This window comes from Ptychodera flava, chromosome 7 (genome assembly GCF_041260155.1).
Source record: "Ptychodera flava strain L36383 chromosome 7, AS_Pfla_20210202, whole genome shotgun sequence".
NCBI lineage: Eukaryota > Metazoa > Hemichordata > Enteropneusta > Ptychoderidae > Ptychodera > Ptychodera flava.
In genome coordinates, this window is record NC_091934.1 from 28,246,675 (window position 1) to 28,273,215 (window position 26,541).

The window sequence follows — 26,541 nt, forward strand, 5'->3', positions numbered from 1 at the left end:
ATTTTCGACGTTTTCAATTCTTTGAAAATCGAAAATTTTAAGTCTTCCCAAAGAGCTAACAAAAGGGTGGCGGCCATTTTTAATTTTAAATAGAGGTAAACCCTATAGAAACGTGTTTTTGTGATCCCCGATTTTTGTTCTTGATTTTGAAAGAGATTCTTTGGTTGAAAGTTTCCTTGAGAGAAGTTTGAGCTCAAGTTTTAGTCTTTCACCTTCGAGGCGCATACTACCTTACGTGGAAAACCAAGTACATTTATGAAAAAGGGTAAATTTCTCGAAACTTCACTCAACTATGGGATTTTCCCATAGACCAAAACCGTCGGTTTAATTTTTTATTGATTAGATATCTTTCTCTGATGATAAACTAAAGAGGTCGCAGTTCAAAAACAGTGATGTAATCTCAATGATTTTTTTTTCAATTCAGAATAAGTCGAAGACATATTTGAAAATCAATACAAAGAAATACACATGACCATAAGAATATTAGCAATACAAGTATAGAAAATTTTCTGTTACTATTCTAGAAGTTACACAAGCAACGTAACTGGGTTTCAACATTTCATAACGTGTGAATAATTAGAATCCAACATGTGTTTTTAAAAGTTCTGAATGAAATGAGTTCATTATTATCACATCTAGATAATAAAGAATCTACAGTCTGGATAGAAATATGTGTCACCTATAATATACGTACCAGATTCGTGCTTGTATAAGGTTGACATTAGTGTAGCAGCTCACGGTGGTAGCTTTCCAGATAATGATGTCATAGTCAATTTTATGGCCTTATGTACTGTATCGCGGCCATAGGTTACGAGGCAAACCCTGTTTTTTAGAATGCCAGCAGAGAAAGTGTAGTTTACAAACACAAAAACTTTTAGAGAAAGTAAAGGCGAAAGTTTATCAGCTTTATCTCAAAACCAACTAATTTGAACGCGCTAATGAATGCCAACAAGACATAGTGCGACAACGGTAGGTTGAGGATAGCAACATCGACTTTGGTACGTGCATGTGCGTGCATTAATTAAGAATAGTGCTTCAACGTCTTTCCCTCCGACACTTGAGGGCGCTTTTTGCTGAAAGTGAAAAAAGTTGGCCGATTTGACCAAAGCATGCCGTCTTGTCGTTTTCTATGTTGGTCTATTTTATTTTCCTTACGCTTTTGGTACGCCTCTGGCCGAATAAAATAAAATGGCGACCCGGCCTATCCTATTTAAAACCTTCCACCCTTTAATTTTTTTTTCACATTTTGGCATATATATGTCAATTTCATCTTTGCTTGATTTCGAATGCCCACACACAAATGAAAATAAGCTATAATTCCCGATCGATGTTTTCTATTTTCTTTAGGAATGTTGATACACTGAATATTTTTTATGCCAAAAGTATGGCGTTTATGAATCCAGACTTACAGAGTTATCCGCTTCGACGGATGACTTTGTCAGTGTAGCCACGGTCGTTTTATTATCACGGCGCGATTTTGACGACTCCGAACTCTTTCCGTCGCTTCGCCAGCTTTTAGAAACTTCAGCAAATAGGATGCGACTGAAGGACGCGAAGATGAAAATTCCCTGCGAGGCGTTCAACAACGTGAAAATGTAATCTATGACGAGGTTGTTCGCGAATGGCTGTGCCAGCCCAAACACCCAGGTGACTCCCATGATGCTCGCCAACCGGAAGCTCATGATTAGCTGCCGCTTGCTGGTGGAGAAGGACTTGTTTTCGAGGTTTCGGTTGTTCTCATCACGTTGTAGTGGACGCTGAAGAACGCGACGCAGAAACAAACGATGTTAAAAACTATCGCTGTTGCCACCGGGGTCAGAAAGAAAGTGACAAACGCCGTCTGGTCATGAATCCAGCAGTACTCGCCCTCGCCATAACCTACTTCAAAATCAGTGCAGTTGCAGTTGTCAACGAGAACAGCGACACCAACGATAACGACAGGTAAGCCCCAGCCTATCAGCGAGTAGACGGCGAACAGGGCGGTGTCGAATCGTGTACTGGGTATGTATATACTCCTCGCGAACACCCGGCACACGTCGAACGCGATTACCGCCATCCACGAGAAGGATACTAGCCAGAAGTAATGGGTGCATGCTGCCATCACGCGGCAGACAGTGGACAAGTGTGTCAGGTTCAGCGTGGTCAACAAGAGAAGATGGGCGCAAAAGAGCGACGAACAAAGGCAACACATCATAAACCCATGCAAGTTGTGGAAAGACGATACAGTCAAATGTAACATTACGGATGCAAATAGACACAGTAAAGAGAGAACCGTACAAGCAAAACTTATCCAGCTTAAAGTTCCATCTACAACTGAACCTACAATGGCGACCGCATTTTCAAAACAGGTATACACCAATGACTCACCCGAAAATTCTGAAAACAAGCGCACATACTCGGTCGCTTCTAGTCTAAAATTGTGATAGTCAAACACAATCACGTGCTTTCGATTTGATTTTATCAACTGTCGCTCATCAAGCACCAGCATTATCCCGTCCGGGCACAAAAGTTTGGCGGGATAACAGATATCTAACATATAGTGCATCTGAATTTCCCGCGTTGAATTGCTGGCCCGCAGAGAGTTACCGGATAGCAGTTGATGAGCGTCTGTCCACCTTATCGTATTCAGGAAGAAAGACTCCCCAGACGTGTTAAAATAAACGTATGCTTTCTCGGGAACAAAAGTGAACACTTCACCTACCAGGTTAACCTGAGTAACTGCACCGTCTGGACAGAACTGTGCGTTGTCATTAGTTTTCGATGCATGGAAAGCCGACATGAGGTGGAATTCCAGGACCCCGATGGACAACCCCAATTCTTGCACGGCCTTGAAACATGCTTCGCTGAAAACTCTGAAATATGACTCAGCCCATAAGATTTTAACAACTAAATTGAGCCTACTGATACCCCCTAGCTGCTCAAGGTTTGAGATGTTTTGGAACTCGATTAGATCTACAAGGTTTTGCATTATCGTATTTTGAATATCACTACTGATCTGGAATAGCTCATCGTCACTTTGGAGAGGAGTATTTTCAAGTGACTCATCGCCGAAGACGACAGTCAACACCCATACAGAGGAATCGTGTACAGGCAAGTCGGTCATATTGAGCTCTGACTGGTGGAAATTTGGGGTGTCCGACTCCCCGCGACATTCACTGCCGATCACGTACGCACCGCCGACGCAGGAAGCGTTGTTCTGCAAAAACACCTCCCTGCCCGAGTTGTGTGAGTCCGTGGACAGCATCGTCCTGCCGTCCCGTCGTACTTCAAAAATGACCGTCAGGGTGGGAAACGTGTTGCCACCAGAGCCCTCGCCCGTTATGCCGCAAAAGTTGATCTGGTAGCCGTTGCAATAACCGCAATAGTGGTTTTTAAAGTACGTGTTGGGCACTGTAACACCAGTTTCGCACATTGAAAAATTTGACTGGCAAAAACTTTCCCACAATGCAAAGAGCTCATCGTCCGAGAACAGAGTGGGGTCGCAAGTTGACAGGTACTCTGTGCATGATCTGACACGGCTAGAATATACGGGCAGATCATGGGTCACTGTGCAATCTTGAAAATTAGACAGTTCACCGACTACATGATCGACGTCGTTGTCAAGAATATCGTTAAGGTTGTTTCTTCTGAAGCAGTTCCATTTGGTCAGGAAGTAGAAGATATCGGTCTCGTTCTCGCCGTGACATACACTGCAGAACACGTTGGCATAGACTTTATAACTTCCGGTGGATACGACCGGTGTGTCCAACAAGGCGATGTTTGTATCTGCATTAAAAGAACAGAAGATGGAAAGCATGTAAGGTGGTTCGCGGCACGAAATTGAAAGAATTAGACTTTGGCTATAAGATTCCCTGGGGAGCATTCGCTTTCTAGAGGGAGGGCCGGGGGTCGGGGGGGGGGTCGGTGGAAATCGGGCGGTCGACTTTTACGAAACGGTTTTGGGTTGTTGTATTTATTGGGGGGGGGGGGCAAATTTTACGAAGGTTTGTATTGACTTATGGAAAGAAAAAAAAAACTACAGCACTGACCAAAAGTACATAAAACAATACAAACATGGCTTTATTCAGTCTGAATAGGTGATAACAAGCAGAAAAGAGCTCTTTTGTACACAAAAATAAATTTTCAAGTTGAGAAATAAGTGCCATACCATGTTCACGATATAACTTTTGTAACACTTTGACTCTTAATGAATAAGATGAGATGTTGGGACGTAGATGCTTCTAAATTTGACTTCGGAATGTCACCAAATGTTGATTCACTAGACATTGTAGTCTATGAGGAAGCTATGAATATTTTTTTCCAATACAAAACTAGATAAATCTGTGTACTTATAGACCCTTGATTATTGATATTAAAGTGGCACTCCCACTTGGTAACATTTTTAAAACAGATTTTTAGCACCGCTGTCATCGACGCGGAGCTTATCAAATAGGTTGATTTTCCGTTGTCGTCCCTCGTCGTCGTCGTCGTCCGTCGTCGTTGTCCGTCGTCCTTCGTCCGTCGTGCGTCGACAATTGCCTTCTCCTCTGAAACCGCAAGTCCAATTGCTTTGAAATTTTATATGCAGTTCACTGAGGGTGACTTCACTTAAGTTTGTACAAATTGTTGTGAAATTTGCATATTTGTATTTTTGGGGCATTTTTTGGTGTTTTTGGTAAAAAATCTTCTTCTCTGAAACCCCATGTCCGACTGCTTTGAAATGTGATATGCAGTTTACTTAGGGTGACTTCAGTCAGATTTGTTCAAATCATTGTGAAATTTGCATATTTGTATTTTTAAGGCAATTTTTGTCATTTTTGGTAAAAAAATCTTTAAAAATCTTCTTCTTCAAAACTACCAGTCAGATAGCTTTGATATTTGGTACATATGTCCCTAGGGATGATCTTTTTCAGATTTATTCAAATTGTGCAGAAATATGCAAATTTGCATTTTAAAGGCAATTTTGGCCATTTTGGGTAAAAAATGTATTTCTCAAAAAGAACTGGTCAGATAGCTTTGAAATTTGGTATACAGGTTTCTATAGATGAACTAAGTAATATATATTGAATTTCTGATGAAATCTGTAATTTTGTACTTTTGGGGCAATTTTTGCCATTTTTGGTCAAAAAGTGTGTATTTCCAAAACTACTCATCTGATAGCTTTGAAATTTGGTATACAGGTTCCTACAGATAAACTAAATGATATTTACTGAAATTATGATGAATTCTGCAATTTGTATTTTAGGGGCAATTTTCGCCATTTTTGGTCAAAAAATGTGTTTCTCAAAAAGTACTGGTCTGATAGCTTTGAAATTTGGTATGCAGGTTTCTACAGATGAGCTAAGTAATATGTATTGAATTTCTGATGAAATCTGTAATTTTGTATTTTTGGGGCAATTTTGCCATTTTTGGTCAAAAAATGTGTATTTCCAAAACTACTCATAGCTTGGAAATTTGGTATACAGGTTTCTATAGATGAACTAAATTTGGTCTTTTTGAAATTATGATGAAATCTGCAATTTTTATTTTTGGGGCAATTGTTGCCATTTTTGGTCAGAAAATTTTATTCTCAAAAACCTACTCATCAGATAGCTTTGGTTGACATGTTCTTTAGGGATGATCCGATGTGATATATTCAAAGTATGATGAAATCTTCAATTGTGTATTTTTGCAGCTATTTTAGCCACTTTTTTCTGGCCTCTGCATTGAGCTATCAAAGATTTCCACCTTCTTCATCAACATGTGTCAAAAATAGTTATTCTCTACATAAACACAGCGGAGCTATATCGGCCGCTAGGTCGCTTGTTTAGTACTAACGGTCGATATTTGACGTGGCGACTGCGCGCGGATATCGATAAATATATCGATAAAAATATGTCCTAAAAACTTGAAAGTTTGAATTCCGGTGGTCCAACTAAATTCAGCTTCCGAACATCGAACGTTCGGCACTGGGCCGTTATCAACTAAGCTATGGAGTACGAGTCTACGCTGACGCTGCTGTACGCCACAGTACTACTCGCGTTAGTGATCGGTCATAGTGTGGGAAAGCCGAGTCTTACTGACTCGGCAAAAAAGCGAAAAACAAAGTTTGCTGATTCCACCAGAATTCGCATAGGTGACTAGCACAGATACGCGTGGTTGATACATGGCGGCCGCCGCGTGGTATGTATAGACGCATACCAGGCGGCGGCCGCTATGTATCGAACCACGCGTAACCGTGTGGCAGACGACAAAATGTAGTCATCAGAGGCGGCTAATATTTTACATGTAAAAACTGGTATCTATGTGGTATTGGTTAAAAATATAATACAACTGATTGAGAATAATGAAAACGACAAAAACTAAGGAGACGTTTAAAAAAAAATTACCTGAGGTAAAGGCATAATGCTGTATATAGTCTTCGCTGTGTTAGGTAAATTAATTGCGTCGTTCGAACTTATTATGGACTCCCTAGAATATCGTCAATAAGCACAACAACAAACCTTCGGGGGATTTCGGGTCATAATCAGAAACGACAGTAAAACTTCTGGATGCGAAAAATACGCTAGGGAAATGACATGTTTTTATCGATATCGAGCAATCCGTGCGCAGTCGCCACGTCAAATATCGACTGTTGGCATTAAAAAATGTGTTTTAAAAATGTTACCAAGTGGGAGTGCCACTTTAATGTACTTTATAAGAATAGGGTATTCGGTTTTGGAATTTCACCGAAATATTCATTCACTCTGTACATTGTAATCTATGAGGAAACTATGAATATTATTTTTCAAATACAGAAATGGCAAAATCTGTGTATTTAGATCGCTTTATTATTGATTTTAATGTACTTGGTAGTAAGCTAGGTGGCTCCAAGTGCATGATTTGTGTGTGCAAAAAATTTGATTTGGGAATTTCACTGAAATGTTGATTGACGATACATTGACGGTCTATGACGAAACTATGAATATTTTTGCCAACGCAAAACTAGCTAAATCTGTGTATTGATAGACACTGGATTATTGATATTGATGTACTTGATTAGACAAGGGTGGTTACAAGGAAGTCACAAGTCATGCCACATGGTACTTCCAAATGTCAACTCCACCCCAGGGCCTTAAGAATGCAAATGGTTAATCGATCAAAGCAGATGAAAAATTGGGGTGGGGATGACATTTTACAATTGATTGATTTTGGAGGGGGTCAAATTTTAGAAATTCAATTGGGGGTCGCTTTTTGCATTTCATTTATACATTAAATTCAACAGACCCCCCTCCCCGTAAAAATGAATGCTCACTAAGAAAACTTCAAACAGGGATCACCGAGCGAAATTTGGCACAAAAGAAGCAAATTACTATTTCCAGACACTTGAAATTCAAAATGATCGACATCCTGTGTAAACTGTAAAGGGAAATATCCAATTTTTGATTTTCACGAAATTAAATCGATGGAGTAGAGTAATCGTGAGTGACTCCATGAGCTTCGAAAATGAGCCCCCAAAAGCGATAGACCAAAAAGTAATGTAACAGTTTGACAGTCCGAATGCTGAAAGTGAGAAAAGTTGGCCGATTTTGACCAAAGCATGCCGTCTTGTCGTTTTCTATGTTGGTCTATTTTATTTTCCTTACGCTTTTGGTACGCCTCTGGCCGAATAAAATAAAATGGCGACCCGGCCTATCCTATTTAAAACCTTCCACCCTTTAATTTTTTTTTCACATTTTGGCATATATATGTCAATTTCATCTTTGCTTGATTTCGAATGCCCACACACAAATGAAAATAAGCTATAATTCCCGATCGATGTTTTCTATTTTCTTTAGGAATGTTGATACACTGAATATTTTTTATGCCAAAAGTATGGCGTTTATGAATCCAGACTTACAGAGTTATCCGCTTCGACGGATGACTTTGTCAGTGTAGCCACGGTCGTTTTATTATCACGGCGCGATTTTGACGACTCCGAACTCTTTCCGTCGCTTCGCCAGCTTTTAGAAACTTCAGCAAATAGGATGCGACTGAAGGACGCGAAGATGAAAATTCCCTGCGAGGCGTTCAACAACGTGAAAATGTAATCTATGACGAGGTTGTTCGCGAATGGCTGTGCCAGCCCAAACACCCAGGTGACTCCCATGATGCTCGCCAACCGGAAGCTCATGATTAGCTGCCGCTTGCTGGTGGAGAAGGACTTGTTTTCGAGGTTTCGGTTTGTTCTTCATCACGTTGTAGTGGACGCTGAAGAACGCGACGCAGAAACAAACAATGTTAAAAACTATCGCTGTTGCCACCGGGGTCAGAAAGAAAGTGACAAACGCCGTCTGGTCATGAATCCAGCAGTACTCGCCCTCGCCATAACCTACTTCAAAATCAGTGCAGTTGCAGTTGTCAACGAGAACAGCGACACCAACGATAACGACAGGTAAGCCCCAGCCTATCAGCGAGTAGACGGCGAACAGGGCGGTGTCGAATCGTGTACTGGGTATGTATATACTCCTCGCGAACACCCGGCACACGTCGAACGCGATACCGCCATCCACGAGAAGGATACTAGCTTGGCTGGTCCCCGCCTCAATGACAAGCACAAAGAGGCAGGTAACGGGAAACCGCCATGTATCAAATTACGAAATCTGATTGGTTGAATCATGGGACGCTGTCATTGGCTGTTCAATTTTATTTGGAAGTAACGCTAAAATTATCACAGTTTCATGATGCGAACGTGGCTAGAATTTAACCAAGGATTTAATTACCATTCTTACAAGTTTCGAAATATTGTCAGCCACCAGAGTACACTAAAAAGCACGCGATAAAAAATGATGCACTATGTGCGGGCATGCGCAATTAACAACTTCCGGGAGACCAAAAACTGTCTCATTTCAAAATGGCGGTTTACCGGTATCTGCGTCTTACTACGTGCTGCGTCTAGTCAAGTCACGTGAGACGCAGTGATCAGCGAAGATACTAGCCAGAAGTAATGGGTGCATGCTGCCATCACGCGGCAGACAGTGGACAAGTGTGTCAGGTTCAGCGTGGTCAACAAGAGAAGATGGGCGCAAAAGAGCGACGAACAAAGGCAACACATCATAAACCCATGCAAGTTGTGGAAAGACGATACAGTCAAATGTAACATTACGGATGCAAATAGACACAGTAAAGAGAGAACCGTACAAGCAAAACTTATCCAGCTTAAGTACCATCTACAACTGAACCTACAATGGCGACCGCATTTTCAAAACAGGTATACACCAATGACTCACCCATTAATACCATTTTTGCATTTCATTTATACATTAAATTCAACAGACCCCCCTCCCCGTAAAAATGAATGCTCACTAAGAAAACTTCAAACAGGGATCACCGAGCGAAATTTGGCACAAAAGAAGCAAATTACTATTTCCAGACACTTGAAATTCAAAATGATCGACATCCTGTGTAAACTGTAAAGGGAAATATCCAATTTTTGATTTTCACGAAATTAAATCGATGGAGTAGAGTAATCGTGAGTGACTCCATGAGCTTCGAAAATGAGCCCCAAAAAGCGATAGACCAAAAAGGATTATGTAACATTTGACAGTCCGAATATCTGTCCCCGAGGTGTCTTCTACGAAAGCCATGCAATGCACTAAATCAGATTAGAGAACACAGGTTGCTTGGGCCACACACAGACTCTCCATCCATTGGTGATTGACTGTACTGATACGACAGTATCGTCCACCTGAGGGGAATTAATACCATAAGGTATATTACGCGGATATCAACAAAATATCGATTCACAAGTAGTTTGACTGCCATTAGGAGAGTTTATTGGCTTGATGTCAAGTCATACAGTAGCGTGCCCAGCAGCATCGTTGTCTGCCCTTTTCTCATAAAGTTATCCCTTTTAAAAGAGAAATACCAATCTAATTGTATTGATTCAGTAACATAGTCGTTCATTTGGCATAGATTGAAGGTGGCTAGGATAGGAAGAAGAAGGAAGAAGAAGATTGTTCTTAACATGTTCGAGCATTTGTTTAGATATACTTTATATTTAAGGAAAGATATTTCTTGTAAGATTAAAGTTTGTTGAATAAAATGGTTGCAACGCGTGATCCAGATAATAATTATTGCAGCCCCAACAGCTGCTAATTTATGCCTTATTTTCATAATGTCAAATCAAAGTTGGTTCGTGTAAATGTGCTAACTAAAGGACTTGTATTGAAGTATCACTGCTCGCTGATTTGGACCGTGCCTACACGTTTTAAAAGGCTTAATATTAAACGGGTGCCTCACCCATAAAATGGCGCCCCCAACGGGAAAATACAAAAAAGAGTATTTCCTGCACATACACATCGTGATCATACCAGAAACAAGCATGATGCCATTTACTTGAATGCACAACACATGATGGCCAACATTTTGTTTGTTTAATCTTTATTTTCTCTGTCACATGATTAGTTTTTGAAAATGGCGGGAAATCTAAAATGACCTTAAAACCTCTGAAATTACATGCCACTTTTGACAATCATTGTTTATTCTCTACTGGGTCTTATCTAAAGAAAACTCTTGGAAAATTAAAGATATTTTGAGATCGGTTTGCCAAACATATGCAGCTATTTGGGCTTTAAGGGAAACGACTCCTTGACCTCTGCTCATACAGGAGTCTGGTTTAATAAAACCAAGGTGATTGGCCTATAACTACTGGTGTAACTAATGTATATCAATATAAGAACCCGTAAATATAAATATATGGAGTACACAGTGTGTCAGAGATGTGGATTCTTTTTATTTAAAAAGTAAGCAAATACAATATAAGTATTGTGTATTTAAGAACACCTTTTAAATTTTCAAATTTCCACTGGCAAATACCCTATGCTTGTTCTTGATTCTAAACTTGTGTCTGCGTGTAAACTTGTGTGTAAAATTTGCCAGTGAATCGAAGTTGAACTAGTTTAAAGGCTCCTCAGTTCACCGACACCAGAAAACACGAGGCAACCACGTTATCAGACACAAATTACAATATTATAGATTCTTGATTCTTTCTTTGATTTCGTATGAGTAACACACAACTTTAAACATACTATAATTGTCAACATGTACACGTATTGGTAGCTGTCAATAGGCAAAGAGTTGGTTGCCTCGGTTTTTTGGCTAATCAATTTTTCACGATTCTTTGATCGTCTGCTGCTTTTCACGACCCGTTTTGAAGTCAGTGGAAAATATGAAGTTTACAAATCTTCATTTTTTAAAATGGGTAACCTCCTACACACATACCCCCAGGCTATTTCCAACATCCGTAAATTTTATTAATTCGCTTCCGACAGTCCTAAACTTTGCACGGGTAAGCAATTATTTTCATTCTTGGTCATGAAAATGGACGATTCGGAATTTCCTTAAGGAAAGTTTGAGTTCAAGTGTAGAACTCTCTCTTTGAATCGTTTTATCTACAAAAACAAGACAATTTATGATATTGACTGTGTATCCACTTACTTGATAAGGATTCTCTTTCTTCCGGTGTCAGATCATCAGTACACAGTCGACGTACATAACCATCGGTCCAGTCCCCAGGACACCCATGTGTCACCCACAAGCCCCGGTAATCTGTGTTTTCCGCGAGCTGACACCGTTGCCAGGCGCCTCCAATGGGATTGTCGGTTGGTTCCATTCGAGGGTCAGTCGGTATGATCCGCTCAGCGATCTGAATCTTGTCTCTTCTTGCCAGTCATGGTCGGCGCACGCCCGCTCGAAATCGTGACAACACTCGCCGTACAGCTTGCAGTTGTAGTCGCAGTGGCACTCCCACATGTTATCGCGGTACACTGGCAGGAAGACGGCGTCCCCGCACCGGGTTCCGTTGCCGTGGAAGCAAGAGTCGTAGGTCTTCACGTAGGTCGACGTGCGGCACTGCAGTGTGCGGATGTCGTACGCAGCAGGGTCGATTTTAGGATATACGTAATCGACGCTATTGTAGTCGTTGTCAATAACCCCGATGCCCATCATCCACTGCTCTCACCACTTGCAGGATTAAAAAAGCAACCTTGCGGTGACAATCATTGTTGTAACGGATAGATGTCGTGCCTTATGGTGTATTCTCATTCTGGAGTGTGCGAATGATAGAAGGAACATAATTAAGGTAGCATGCTTCTCGAAAAAAAAAATAAACTTCAATTTTTCACTCCTACACAGTCAAAGAAAGTTCTGAACAAAGCAATTTATAAATGAGGAATATAAATCAGAGGACTGCGGGCAATTAGGGACAGCAAATTACACCAAACTACTGAAAATCACGCGTGCTCTGTATGTTTTACTGGAAAATGGAAAATTACGTCATTTGTAAAGGCAAGGTGGACAATTCATTTTCTTTGAAAAAAGTCAAATTAGCATACATGCGCTGTAGACCAGAAAGTAATTCTGTGAATGCCAAATTCCGAATATCTGTTCCGGGGCGTGTTGTGCCTTGAAATGAGGGTAAGCAATGTCATTCTCTCAGTGTTGGTAAAACATCGTTCGCGTCGTTTTCACAAGTCACTGCGTACGCGTCCATAGTCTCGGCGTGGAAGTAACATTAGCGCTACTGCCCACACCCACTATGTACATGTCATAACTTACCCAATTGGCAGCCATCCATGTCCAGTTGGAAGCAAGCGTGCAGCCGCCGAAGGTATGGAAACAGTCAGTCAACAGTACGGCCTTTTATTAGCACCTGGTGCCTCCTCAGATGTAACTTCAATGCATCACTAATGAACGGAAAACACTGATTTCTGAGGATGAGTGGATATTGACACATTCGGATGTTCCTCCCATCCGTAGCGAGAAGGCCTCTCCAATATTTCTCTTGTTCTGGAGCGGATCCTGGCAAATCGTGGAAACAATGGTACCAGAATACGATGAATAGCAGAGTCTCCTCCGAACATCTCCTCTGAGGGAGTTGGCACCTCATTGCACGTGGAGTAGGAGGGACGATATCGTTCGCTCTCATTGCCTACGTCATCAATTTTGTCGTTGAGTACACTTGCAAGAGTGACAACCGGAGCTTTCTTTCTCCATGCAGAGAGAAAAACACATTGAAAGTTTTTGTCCGTTTAAAGCTCTTTTCGCCGTGATTTTGACACATTCTCAAGTTTCCGTTCAGAAGTAACGTAGACCAAATTCAATTTTTTGCTACGTTCATTATAATGAGACTGCGTTTCTATGCCATTTCTGATTACAATATGCTAATGGGGCTAATCTCGTGAAATGACGATCCATGATCTTTTACAAACAAGGTTTGATGTCTGTAAAAATTAATCGTGCCCGTTTCCCGTCTAGAAAGGGTAGAAACACTTTTCTGAGTAGAGGCACTAGGCTATGGAATACTCTACGCGCTGATATAAAATCTCACAAAGAAATTTGTAATTTTATATCTGCGGTGATTAAAATGTTAAATTTTACGTATTGCTTTTGTGATTTTGTGATTCGTCAATTTTCATGTTCTATTTGTCAATTTTATATGTAATACTTGTCAATTATATATATATATATATATATATATATATATATATATATATATATATATATATATATATAGTGTTCATTTAGTTTTTTATGCAGGACGTCATGGGAGATAATAGAACACCATTTTGTGGTAATGAATTGACTTATGCTGTTTAAATAAAGTAAGATAAATAAATAAATAAATAAATTTCCCCGACTACAGCGCAGTGACCTTGTTTAAACCCAAATTGCAGTGCAGATTAATGTAGTGTGCCTCGTAAGTGAAAAACAAACTTTTGCTCAAACTTTCCTTAAGGCAACTATCAACCATCCTCTTTCAAAATGAAGAATACAAATCAGTGGTCACCATGCAAAGGTTTAAAAAGCACGGCGACAACTGTCAACTTAATCATTTTCCGGCATCTGAAATTCAAAATGGCCGCCATGTCTGTGTTAACTTTACCGGTAGTCAAAACAAATCTTCAATTTTGGCAAAAAATAAGATGATGAAGTTTTTGTTTTACTCCAATGGCCTCAGAGCTACCCCTTTGGTCAGAAAAATATTATATACACTTGAGAGTCGGGATTTCTGTCCCCGAGGCAAATTCTATCTAAACAAAATATTGATTTTAAACAATAACATTGCTTTTAGTTCAAGCTGTGTTGTGTTTGCAAGACCGATACTACGTATGTCAACATTCTTCAGGCAGAAGAAGAACAGACACTTGTTTAATTGAACGAAAAGAATCAAAATACCACAAAAAAATCACAGCTATTTTCTCCATTAGGTTATTTTCATATCATATTACCATACCCAGTCCATCGCATTTTAATTGGTCGAGCTGAACCATGTGACAGACAACAAATACGGAATAATGGTTTATTTGCTCGTGAATATGAATGATATCGTAAACAAAGAAACTTTTCAGCTAAAACGTAAATTGTAATTTGTACAAAGATCATAATCAATCGCAAAATAAAATGGAACACTTGTGGACCAAGTTTAGACACTTTTTTGAAAAAAAATCTCCGAATTTGCAAAATTTTTACATCGCGCGCACGACTCACTGACAAGATCTGGGCCCCGTTGTCGTTCGCGTGGGAAATTTTCGTAAATTTTGACGGTTTTGGGGTTCGTTGATAATATAATGGAAATAACAACCCTCGCTGACCATTAACATTTATTTATTGGTGTGGGCGAGAGGAAAGGCAAAATTAACAGGCTCGGCACGCCTCGCCTGTTAATTTTTAGCTTCCTCTCGCCCTTGCCCATAAATAAACGTTAACGGTCAGCGCGTCGCCCGTTATTTTTATACTATATTGTCCGTTTTATTAGTGGATAGTACGACATATGTGTCGTTATTCGTATGGAGTTTCCTGTTAATAGGCTTGAAGTTTTTTTTCACTAAAATCTCGATTGTCACAAAAATAAATCCGTGAAAAATCCAGTTACCCAATGAACTTCAGAATGAACCCCTTTAAATGGTAGACCAAAAACAAGTCTTTTGATCACTTCCTCTTAAGTTATACTGATAGAGTTCTTGTTTTCTATGAATTACCAATTCTTCATAGTTTGTCCAGTAATGCTACAGTATCTCCAAAAGTAAACCACTCCTTTTCGTTCTATCACTCTGAATGGCCTTCAAAATGGTACTCATTATATTCGATGACCTCACGTTATAAACAACTACAAAAAAAGTTTCTTCGGGTACAGCGCCGAAATCACCCGAGCAGCCCGAATGCTTGCAAAGTCTGCCTATCAGCGGAGGTAAAATGAGTGAGACCTTAAATAGCCGACCAGACTGAAGCGTAGCATCAGTTACCCAGGTAGCTCATGGACTGTAAGGGGCGTTCTATAATCACTAACAGATGAACGTGTTTCACGGTTAACAAAGTAAAACCCCTAAGTTAACAGAATGAACACATACTTCATTGCGCTGCATGTCCGAAGCGACGTCATTAGTGAACACGCTCATAATGGCCTCTTTGTTGATCCGCCCATCAGCGCAATCTCCGCCCTGGGATTGTAGCAGCATGGATAACGTAGCTAGGGAGTCCGACTCATGGGCCTGACCAATCTCTAGCGCGGACCATAGACAGTAAAGGGGGGACAAGGTCTTCTTTAAGTCCTGCGCGTGCCTAGTTGGCTCAATGAACAGTTCGGACACCTAGATTTTGAGAGGAGCTGTATTTTTGGTACACCTATAAAAATTCGTATCTGCCATAAACTTTGACAATCATATCTGCGAAGCTAACAGCCATAGGTGCATGCAGTCATCTTGAATCGATGATTCACGTTTATATAACTCAGAGCATCATGCAAGGTCTAAGTTTTGCAAGTGTTCACGGATTCGAGAATCGATATTGAAACTGGTATAATAGTTTGTCTATTAATCTTATGTTTTGGTTCGAATGTTGAATATAACAAAGACAAAAATGTGTAGTATAGAACACGCACGAACCCCAAAAGATGGGTGTAAAATGTTGCTTGCAGCAGATATTAGTGGGGGCGGTCACGACTCGGAGACTCTCTCGCTAGGTAAGAATTATCCACGCCGTACAATCACTGTGACGAGATTGCCATCCACGCTGACAAGCGCTACGAAGAGCTACTTGTGTGGACGATTAGCAGACTTGCATTGTTATTCTTTGATATTTCTCTTGAGTTTCTTTCGGTTGAGTGCAGAGACAGGAACTTGTCACTTGTTATCATCCATACAGGTGCTACTCGAAACATCCTGCCCTCAGAAAGTGAGTACACTTACAATAGCCTCACATTTCCCGTCGTTCAAAGACCACATTTGTGAGGAATAAAAGGACTGATAGTAAGTAGCCGCTAAAAAGACACATCCTGTGAAGTTGTTGTCCCATTCTTTAGATTTATTTCACACTTAATTGTAAATCTAAAAACAGACAAACACACTTTTAGAATCACGCGATCAAAGATTGGAGCCTGCCTTACAGACATATTAGGAAACAAGAACATTATCTTACTCCAAAACTTTGGTGGTGCAGTATATGTTCTCGGCTCTGTTCCGTTCTGACAATACACAACGCCCAGTGATAGAGTTTTAATTTGCTATATAGGCTTTTAAACACCATACCTACGCAGATCATACTGCCGTCCACCTATTAAAAAAGCCGGCAAAAAGTTCAATGGTTGTCATAACGTTAACAGTGTACAACATTCAATTCAACAATACGTTTTGCGAATGTTATCAATACTACTAGGCAAATAATATTTCTATTCTTCCCTCCATGTTTAAAATGGGGTCGTTTAGTTCTTCTAGTTTGGAAGAATTGTCGATGTCTTACAAGTTAGTAATGAACACAACCCTGTTTCATAAACCCAGAGCCGATAAGTTCATCTGTCATATTCACAGTTCAAAGCCTAAAATTCTAGTCGTATTCGTCCTATATGCCCGTTTGAATATTGCTAAGCCACAAACGAAGAACGAAGCGACCAAGCAAATGAATTTGCCCAATTTTATCTGTGAAGTAAAAATATGGCTATTTCAATATTCAACTCCTTTTGAAATCACCAATGAGTATACGATTTACGATTCGTCAATTTCGAAAGCACTCACTGGGTTTGGAGCTTAATCGCCATGCCTTTCTTGTATCTTCTGCATATTGTCTATCCTTATGGACGCCTATTTGTAACAGAACTCGGGTCTCTTACGAACACCTCATATTGTCACGTATTCACTCATGGAAGGTCTTTTTTGTATATAGACCAGGAGAATATGTAAAAACCTTCCGTTTAGCTCCCATTAAAATTCACACCTGTCGTATTCAGTCGTGATCAAATAACCTAATCTTTCTCCAGACATTGATCTCTCCTTGATTTTCTCAAAATCTTTCTCCTTTAAGCAAGACGATGTCTAGTGCTAGATATTTTCAAAGTCATGCAATAATCATGCTCGATTTTTCTGACTACTTTTGTTTCAGACTTACCTCAAAAACACCAGTATTTCTTTCTACACTCATTCTTTTTAACATCTTAGGTGTATGACGGGATGAGATGAGAGCTCCACAAACCGAGTTGTGATAGGACATCACAAATCCTTGGGTTTGTATCAGCCATTTGCGACCTTGTTTTACTCTTCAAGGGAAACAGACGTACAGTACGTATATCGTCAAGTTAAAATGCGTCTCTGGTACAGATGTTCGGCCTCTACATTTTTTACAATTTTTCTGTGATCTAATACTTGTATGGACTCGTTTAAAGCTCCTGGAATATGCAAGAATCTTATTCTCCGCCCATAGAGTTAACAAGGGGGACGGTCATTTTGAATGTTAAATATCGGTTAGGTAATTGTTTTGTCTAGTACCAAACTTTTGGTGGTGACCCTGATTTTTATTCTTGCTTGAATGGTTGAAAGCTGCATTTAGGAAAGTTCACTTTCGAAGCGTATACTACATTAAATGCAACGATGCGTTCTATGAGTAGAATAAGATATACTTTTGGCTGTATGCAATCCTTTTTATTTTCCTTTACGTTCGAAAATGTCCGTACAGTGCTAACAGTTCCCTGAAATAATATCATGATCTCCAAATCACGAAATCGGCTCTTGAATGTCGTACCACCATGCGAGCTATCGTCTTAGGCACCTTCTACCATCGACATCGTCACCCAGAGGCAACTAGATGTTCTAGGATTGTTTATTATAATCTTTATTATCATTCACAATCTTGTTATTTTTCCTTTTTTTCTTACACTCGTCCTTCCTCTATTTCAAGCCACATAGGCACAACAGTGAGGAACATTTTGCAACCTGAACTTTTTCACGACAACAGAAGCCTGTTGTAATAATACTCGCTCGTCCGAGGCAGTCACGACAGCATACGAAACGACTACGCGGACAAAAAGTTCAATGTCAGAATAACATATTTAATGGAACGCATACAGCTACAAGGCAAGTCATGCCGAAATATCAAAATCACACAATAGTCATATTAGAAACAAAGCGAAAGTACACGTAAACGCTGACTTCACGATTTCAATTGTTTGGAGGGGAGGGGGGAGGTGGTGGGAATGAGCCTATATACAGGCCACACGGATAACAATTTAGAATTAGTAAATGACCCATATACGTTTGCTAACCACTCACTTACAGTGTACTTTGATATATAATCACATATCTATGACAATACTCACAAATCTCAATTCTTTTGCCGGTCATTAAAAAGAAACATATACATCTGACATTATCCATAAATACATCTATCGTTTTTGATGGTAGAACATTGATATATAGACATATATCCGTTATAATTAGAGAGTAGAATCATTTGACGTAGAAAAAGAACGAAACAGTGTTTTTTTTGTGGAAAGTCTCCATAAAAATATCATATCATGTGTACTTAAATCACGGTCTCAAATGAGATAAACAAGTATATGAATATTTCTAATCAAAACTCTAAAGTACAGGAAAGTCACCGACAAAATTGTCAAGATCTACAAAATTAAGTAAAGAGTTTTGGCAATATCAAGTCACATCACACAATGCTTTTCACGGAAATTTGGCACACGGAAATGTCAAACTCGAACAAAAGTCTGGCCATCAAAAAGGAAACTTGTCAAAATATTCTTACAACACTGTCGAAAATCTGCGCACACTCAGTAACGTCAATCGCCGTAAAATGATGACGTGTCACAGAAATTAACATAAGCACACGTCACTATTCAAACTGACTAAATATTTTGAATATTATAGAGATATCGTTCATCATGCACGTCATAAATTATCATAAATGGGTGTAACATACAAATGTTTAATGAACTTTGGATATATTGATGATAATTTAATCAAAATGTTCAAAGACTTGACATATATTATATTTAAGATATATACATGTTGATAATACATTTATACCACATCAAAAGAACACAATCTTTCACAATAGAGATCATTTTTCTGTCAAAATCTAACGTTATATTTGTTGGAGATTGGACTTGCGTACGTTTTAGCATGAATGCCTTCGTTGGAAAGCACCTAACATACAATGGAACTCCTACTTTATGTATTCATGATACTGTTGTTAGTGCACGACTGAAGTAGGAAACCCACACATTGTGAAACTTAGTCCCTTTTAAATTTCGCGAAAAGATAAACATTTATAAATCTAGAAATTGAATTTCTTAGCTTTTGTCAAACTATGAACCAGCAACCAGTCCCACCATTTTGTACTAATTTTTCAGCCTGGTATCTCTAAATATTTGAAATTACGAAACAAAATGTCTACATATTAGAGATGATGAAACAAAAGGGAAGGCCAATTCTTTTCTGGATTCTTCGATATCAATCACGTGATCTAGACACGTGACCAACGATATTGTCGTTACCAAGTGACGGCAAAGCAACATCGTCGTCTGCACAGTGCAGTGCTCGTGGTACGCGCACTTTGCCCATCAGCTGGAAATTTGAATATGCGCATGAATGGATATGACATCATTTGATAAAAAAGAATGATTCGATAGCTTTGCGCGCGTAACCGTTGGAAACACTTATGTGAATCACGGTGCCTGAGTTCGAATTATCTGTCCTGTTGCTGCATCGGCACTCGAGCATGGTGGTTCATGCTGAAATTCACAGCGTATAGAACTGGAAAAGACCTAACAATAGCTCACAATAGAGGAACAAAGGCAAAAATTGTGGCTCTGATTTGAGGGAAAATATACTTTTTTGTGCGTATATATTGTTTCATGTTAAGGATCAACATGAGTCCGTATGTGTCATGACAGAATGATTATTAGCCCTCTTCACCAATGTTTTGAAACGTTGAAGATGCCCTTGTGTTTTTCATCTTTTGGATAGCTTAATTCATTTGGTTACGCTACCTCTGGTCACAATTTGTTGGTAAAATGATTTTACTTATGCTTGAAAGACCTGACTTTATATGTATAGGACCCGGGAAAAAATAAGGGTTTGAGGACCAGACATGGAATGCTTTCATATTTCGAGCGGGTTTCCGGAGGAGAGGTGGTTTAAATCCTCAGTTAAGGGTCTTGAGTTTGCCTAAACGATACACCCTATGTAATACTAAACAGCAACTCCTCCTTGGAGTCCGCACACCATTTTCGGTCACCTTTGGTAGGTCCGTGATCACACATTGCCGCCATCTACCACCAGATGCCTCTACATCGTTCCTTGGGGTTCATTCTTGATCCAACTGGGCAGTTGAAAGCTTCGGCGAATTCCTTTATTTGCGAGAGTACGCCTATCACTCTGTGAAAGATCAACAAGAAGAAGAAAAAAGTCGCTTTAAATAAAAAAACAAAAGGAGTGTTCACACTAGTCATTGGTGGCGTTTCACGAAATGGATTTCTGTAGACAGCATTGTGGGTATCACTCGGATGGAACGACAGAAACTCCCGTTATTGAAAATGGCCGTTTATTGTCGCCTATAACCTCAATTACATGCAGTGGTTTTACCTTGGCGTTCGTCATATCTATGTATCGGTTTCTTACTGCTTCTTGACGGTTAAAAAAGACTGGATTAGGAATTTCTACCTGCACAACGCCATGCATCGATATTATTGCACTGACTCGTAGAAGGGTCGACTGGGAGTTTTAATTTAGACAAAAGGCAGATATAAGATTGAATGCAACCCCTGGAAAGATATTCGGACTATTAAATTTAACGAAGCCCTTTCTGATCTACCGCCGGAGGCTAATTTTGCAGCTCTCAGAGTAAATAAAATCTTCACAGTATTACTTTTGTAAAATATCGAATATAGTTTTTCCAATAGAGTAGACTCAGGGATGGCGGCCATTTGAATTTCAAATATCCGTATTGAAATTTAGTGTGGTTTGTTTTTCTGGTACCAACATTTTCACGGTGACATCAATTCTTTATATCTGATTTAAAAAAAATAGAACGGTTGAATGTATCCTTCTACTAAGTTTCGAGAGAAATACCACCTTAGAAAACATGGAACGTTAATGAATTACTTTAACAGTGAATGTGAACGCTTTCGTTTTCAAACATTATGTCAACGAAACCGGGTGGCGTACCTGTACAATTCCGGCGAATGGTGCTCAGCAGTGATAAATGCGCGGAGATTCTCTGGTCGCCGGGATACACACCAATTCTGAAATGAAAATTAGACACTCTTTTTCAAAATGTGGAGACATATATGTGAAAGATAGTCATCAGTTTGCTCTTGTGCAAATTTATCCGTATTACGATTCACTGATGTAATCAGCTTATTAAAACCGACATTGTGCCTCGGTGTGTCAACGTACCGTGTATTCTACAGCGAGAAAGCCAGAGGCAGATTTTAGGACATGCTTGAAAACAGGGTCTGATAATAGTAGAACCTGTAACAGACCCTGAGAAATAACTTCTGATACGAGGCAAAACAAGTTGAACAGATTCAGAGTAGCATGGTATAGGACTTTAAAACACGTCACATGCTCATCCGTGTCGCGGTTCGCCAGAATAAGTCATGTGACGTGACAATAGATACGTCTTGTCCCGACTGAATCGACAAAAGTGACGCCAGAGGGTATTTTTGAAAAACTTTCCCGAGGGATTGTTTTGACAAAATTCGGAAAACTGTCCGGTCACGTGACAGTAGTGTCGTCTGCAGCTTTTGAAATAATGGCGGGTGACAAGAACGTTATGTACGCCGGGGATGAGTGATGAGCCTCTCTCTAAAACAGATTGATTGTCCGTTCCAGCGTAGAAACTTCAACAGCTCATCGACGAAAAATATTCCAGTGCAACCAAGGATGTTGCTAGGTATGCTTAGAATATTTTTTGGAAGAAAGTGGTACCATGTACTATGGCACCGTAACCGCTTAGGAAATGTCGCCATGTAAACTTGGCACAATGGATTATTGCGGTGCAAAATATCAAATAACATTAAAAACTATATCATAATACAACCTGAGCGTACCCCTGGTGGCCGTGTGTTACCAGAAACACATCGCTATAACCCCCCGGCCTACGGCCTCCGGGAATAGCGATGTGTTTCTGGTAACGCACGGTCCTTCGGGGTAATAAACGAGCGCTATAGCCCTCATGACCAGGTTATAGGTATTTATTATAACACGCCACATGCTCGTTCCGTGTCGCGATTCGCCAGAATACATCACGTGACGAGAAAATAGATACGTCTAGTCCTCACCGGATCGACAAAAGTGACGGCAGAGGGTATTTTTTGAAAAGCTATAATTTCCGTCCGTGAAACCATAAACCTACACGGCCTTTCTGCAATTTTACTAACCTGCGAGTAAGCCAGGAAGAATAGCTGATCTTCGGTCATGTTGATTCCCGGCAAGGGAAGCTCGTCTCCCAACCGTTCCCTCACTTTCTTGTAAGCCTAGTGGCAAAGAGGCATCCAAATATCTTTCATTCGCTCGCGTGTAGAGATTCAGCTTTGTGTTTTGATCTTTTCAACTTTTTATGCTCTGTTTCCATTGTGTAATCGCTTCCATGTCCCAATATGGTCTGTGCGCGTTTTATTTACATATATTTAGATTTTTCTAATTTTGAAATATACCTATACATGTTTTCATCTGATTGTTATTAAAAGGCGTAGTCGTCAATAGCGCATGCCCATATTTCTTCTGTTTGCAAGCAATTATTTTACCGACAGGCTATACAAGCGAAATCGTTCATGTTATTACTCAGCTTTATCTGCTTACAAACTGTTGGACAAGTCAGCTCGAACGAGCTTGAGGAACATGTGTCCGAAACCAGAAATGACGACCTGGCTCGGTCTTTTACACTCAAAACTGTGGATACCCCGTTTAAATTCCGAATGATTAAGGAAACGTAACTCGAGATTTTTCTATCTTTACTAGGGTTTCCACAAGGGAGTTTGGGGGATGGGTCATCCCTCTGACTTTCGAGCAATTAGTTCATATGTTAATAAATTATGAAAAAGGAATATTTTTGGGTACAAAATCATATGCTAATTACGTATTGTTATGTAAAATTGGCACCCCACTGTTTTTCCGAGCTGTGGAGAACACCGTGACTGCTTACTGTCATGGACCTCATATCTTGCACATGCGCAATTGACGCTTATGACCGGCGTTAAATCATTATATTTCATAATCGATAAAACATGTCACATCGAATCTTTATAATTATTCGCTCAGATCTCACCCTGAAGGATTGCGTTAGTCCTCCAATGTCGGCGATGTTTTCTCCTAGGGTGTTAGCGCCATTCAACTGTGTATGTGTGGAGAGAGAGAGAGAGAGAGAGAGAGAGAGAGAGAGAGAGAGAGAGAGAGTGAGAGAGAGAGAGAGAGAGAGAGAGAGAGAGAGAGAGAGTAAATGACTGCTGTAAGTCATTGTACACCTGCATGATAGTAACCAAATTCAAATTACATATGTTAACTGTGTGCAAATCTTTTCAGCGACAGTGTACATATATAAACACAATGAAATACATTAACATGAACTTAATTTTTTATTGTACATGTGTAAATATCTGAATTATATGACCGAAATATGCAAGAAGTATATCAGATAATATCTATCAAATAGTTATCATAGCTATCTGTCTGAAGATTGCAGGATGCATTAAACTGAAGTAATAGGTATTAGTACCTTTTGCTTGAAGTATTTGTGTTATTATATATATATATATATATATATATATATATATATATATATATATATATATATATACATATATATATATATATATATAAAATAAATAAACAAATTACTTCAAGTACAAAGTAATGAAATCTATTACTTAAGTTTCATGCATCTTGCAATCCTCAGATAGAGTGAAAGGATTACTAGCTCTACACTCTTACATATATGATTGGGACGAACCATTCTATTTGTAGGTAGTGTTAAAATTCGATAAATAATATTTGTTTTGGTGGCGACATTTTGAAACCAACTCAGAGCGTTTGTTTAACAGTGTAGATTTGTCAGCATTGATAATGTGCAGCTTTTCTGATCAGATAAGATATTGCGATCCGTATGTAAGGAGCAATCACATTGTTATTGTAACTGATCATTCCAATCTAACTTTCATGTTTAAACAAAAGATACCAAAAGGTCGAATTGGTCGTTGGATAATGACATTGCAACAATATGATTATGAGATTATTTACAGGCCTGGAAAGAAACACATGAACCCTGATGGGTTGTCAAGGCAACCATATCGTCAGTGTGAAGGTTTTCCTTCTGACGTCACTGATCTTGAGAATGCTCCTGAAATAAATTATCGACCTGATCACAGTCCCAAGCTGGTTGATAAAGCAGTCAATACAGACTTAGTTCAGCCTCCTACCATTTCTAGTTTGACTGTTGAGAGCAAGGAAAGCTTAACCAAAGGTTACGCCACAGGCCAAGACACTTTCTCAGATCAGGAAACCCATACCGACAAGGCAGACAATGAAATTGACAAAGAAGTTATAGAAAACTTACGAAAGGAACAGAGAAATGATTCGTATTTGATTAACCTTTTAAATTATATGGAGAGTAACGAACTACCTGAGAATGAACAGTTAGCTAAGAAATTAGTAAATATGGCTCCTAATTATGATATTGTTGACGGAGTTCTATATCACTATTGGAAACCCACTGGGAAAGCTACGACGAAAACTGATTGTATTAGGCAGGTAGTTATCCCCAAATCTATGAGGAATTATGTGTTGAAGAGGCCCACGATTGTGTCCTGGGTGGAAATCTTGGTTACACTAAAATACTGGGAGTTTTGAGACAAAGGTACTTTTGGGAGCGAATGCCTCGAGATGTTAATATGTATGTTAAAACGTGCGCCCATTGTCATACAAGGAAACGTGCTGTGCCCCCGTCCTGTGCTAAATAACTGCCGATTCCAGTTTCTGGACCATGGGATCGACTAGGAATGGATATCGTTGGACCATTACCCCGAACTTATGATGGTCATAAATACATTTTAGTGCTTACCGATTATTTTTCCAAATTTCCCTTAGCCTTCCCTCTGAGAAATGCAGAGCAGAAACTGTGGCCAGAATATTGTTTGATGAAGTAATTGCTACATATGGAAGTCCTAGAGTTTTGTTGAGTGATCAAGGATCAAATTTCTTATCTCAGGTAGTAAAAGAAACATGTAATATTTTAATATAGAATGCAAAATGTCCACTCCTTACAGGCCTCAGACGAGCGGATTAACTGAACGATTTAATTGTGTGTTAGTTGACATTTATCAATGTTGTAGATAGCAAACAAAAGATTGGGATCAATATATAACTTCTGTGTTATTTGCTTATCGAGTTAGTCCCCAAGAAGCCACGGGACTATCTCCCTTTTTCATGTTATATGGAAGGGAAGCTACTCTCCCTATGGACATAGAATTTCAACCAGTTGAGGGTAGAACACGAAATATAGACACCCATTTGAAATTCTTGGCAAGTAAAAGAAACATAGCCAATCAGTTAGCAAGAGAGAATATTGAGAAATATCAGTGTGAAATGAAAGAGCGTTATGATCGCCGTATTAAGAATCTCAGAGTTTAAGATAGATGCAGTGTATTTGTACAAGCCGTCAATTAAGCCAGGAGTAAATAAGAAATTTGTTCACAAGTGAGACAGGCCCCTACATTATTTCAGAAAAAGTGAGTCCTGTAATTATAAGTTACGACTTTCGAATAGCAATAAGAATTATCGTAAGGTGATCCACGGAAATAGGTTGAAGAAAGCTTATTTGCGTCCATCAGAGTTTAATTCGTCGACTTCCGATGAGTCTGAAGATGAATTACAAGTTCCGTTTCAATCGTCAGTAACTGATGAGATCAGGAATTCTCCTGATGACGATGTAAGTTCAGCTTCCATTCAGAGTGTGCATTCTTACAATGATGATGACAATGAACATTCAGTTCACGAATTTAACAATTGGTGGTGACCATGACAATAACGCTCCACGATCAGTGAGCTCAGAAAGTGAACAGGCACCTTATTATGAAAAATGTTCCGGTTGATGACGCACAACAGGGGTAATATGGATTTCTTATCTGTGCAGGTGTACGTCACACAGGTGGAGATACGGGCCAGTTCATGTGATATATATATATATATATATATATATAATATATATATATATATATATATATATATATATATATATATATATATTATATATATATATATATTATATATATATATAATAAAATGTCTTACA

The 26,541-nt window shown here is 39.3% G+C and overlaps 2 protein-coding genes across 2 annotated transcripts; both read right to left on the bottom strand.

Annotated features, from left to right (window-relative positions):
• Window positions 1-1,684: 1,684 nt before the first annotated feature.
• On the bottom strand, window positions 1,685-2,101 carry LOC139136416 (adhesion G-protein coupled receptor G7-like). The gene has a single exon (XM_070704139.1). The coding sequence runs from the start codon at window positions 2,099-2,101 to the stop codon at window positions 1,685-1,687; it is 417 nt and encodes a 138-aa protein (XP_070560240.1).
• Window positions 2,102-2,307: 206 nt separating this feature from the next.
• On the bottom strand, window positions 2,308-11,918 carry LOC139136417 (uncharacterized). Its single transcript, XM_070704140.1, has 3 exons — window positions 11,416-11,918; window positions 2,702-3,765; window positions 2,308-2,319 (listed from the first exon to the last, which is right to left on the bottom strand). The coding sequence occupies exons 1-3, from the start codon at window positions 11,588-11,590 to the stop codon at window positions 2,308-2,310; spliced, it is 1,251 nt and encodes a 416-aa protein (XP_070560241.1). The 5' UTR covers window positions 11,591-11,918.
• Between the last annotated feature and the right edge of the window lie 14,623 nt (window positions 11,919-26,541).

Coding starts and splice junctions, on each gene's coding strand:
- LOC139136416 (XM_070704139.1), bottom strand. CDS start 2,101: ATGGCAGCATGCACCCATTACTTCTGGCTAGTATCCTTCTCGTGGATG.
- LOC139136417 (XM_070704140.1), bottom strand. CDS start 11,590: ATGGAACCAACCGACAATCCCATTGGAGGCGCCTGGCAACGGTGTCAG. Junction 3,766..11,415: donor AGAAAGAGAATCCTTATCAA/GTAAGTGGATAC, acceptor CTTTTAATGCAG/ATACAAACATCGCCTTGTTG.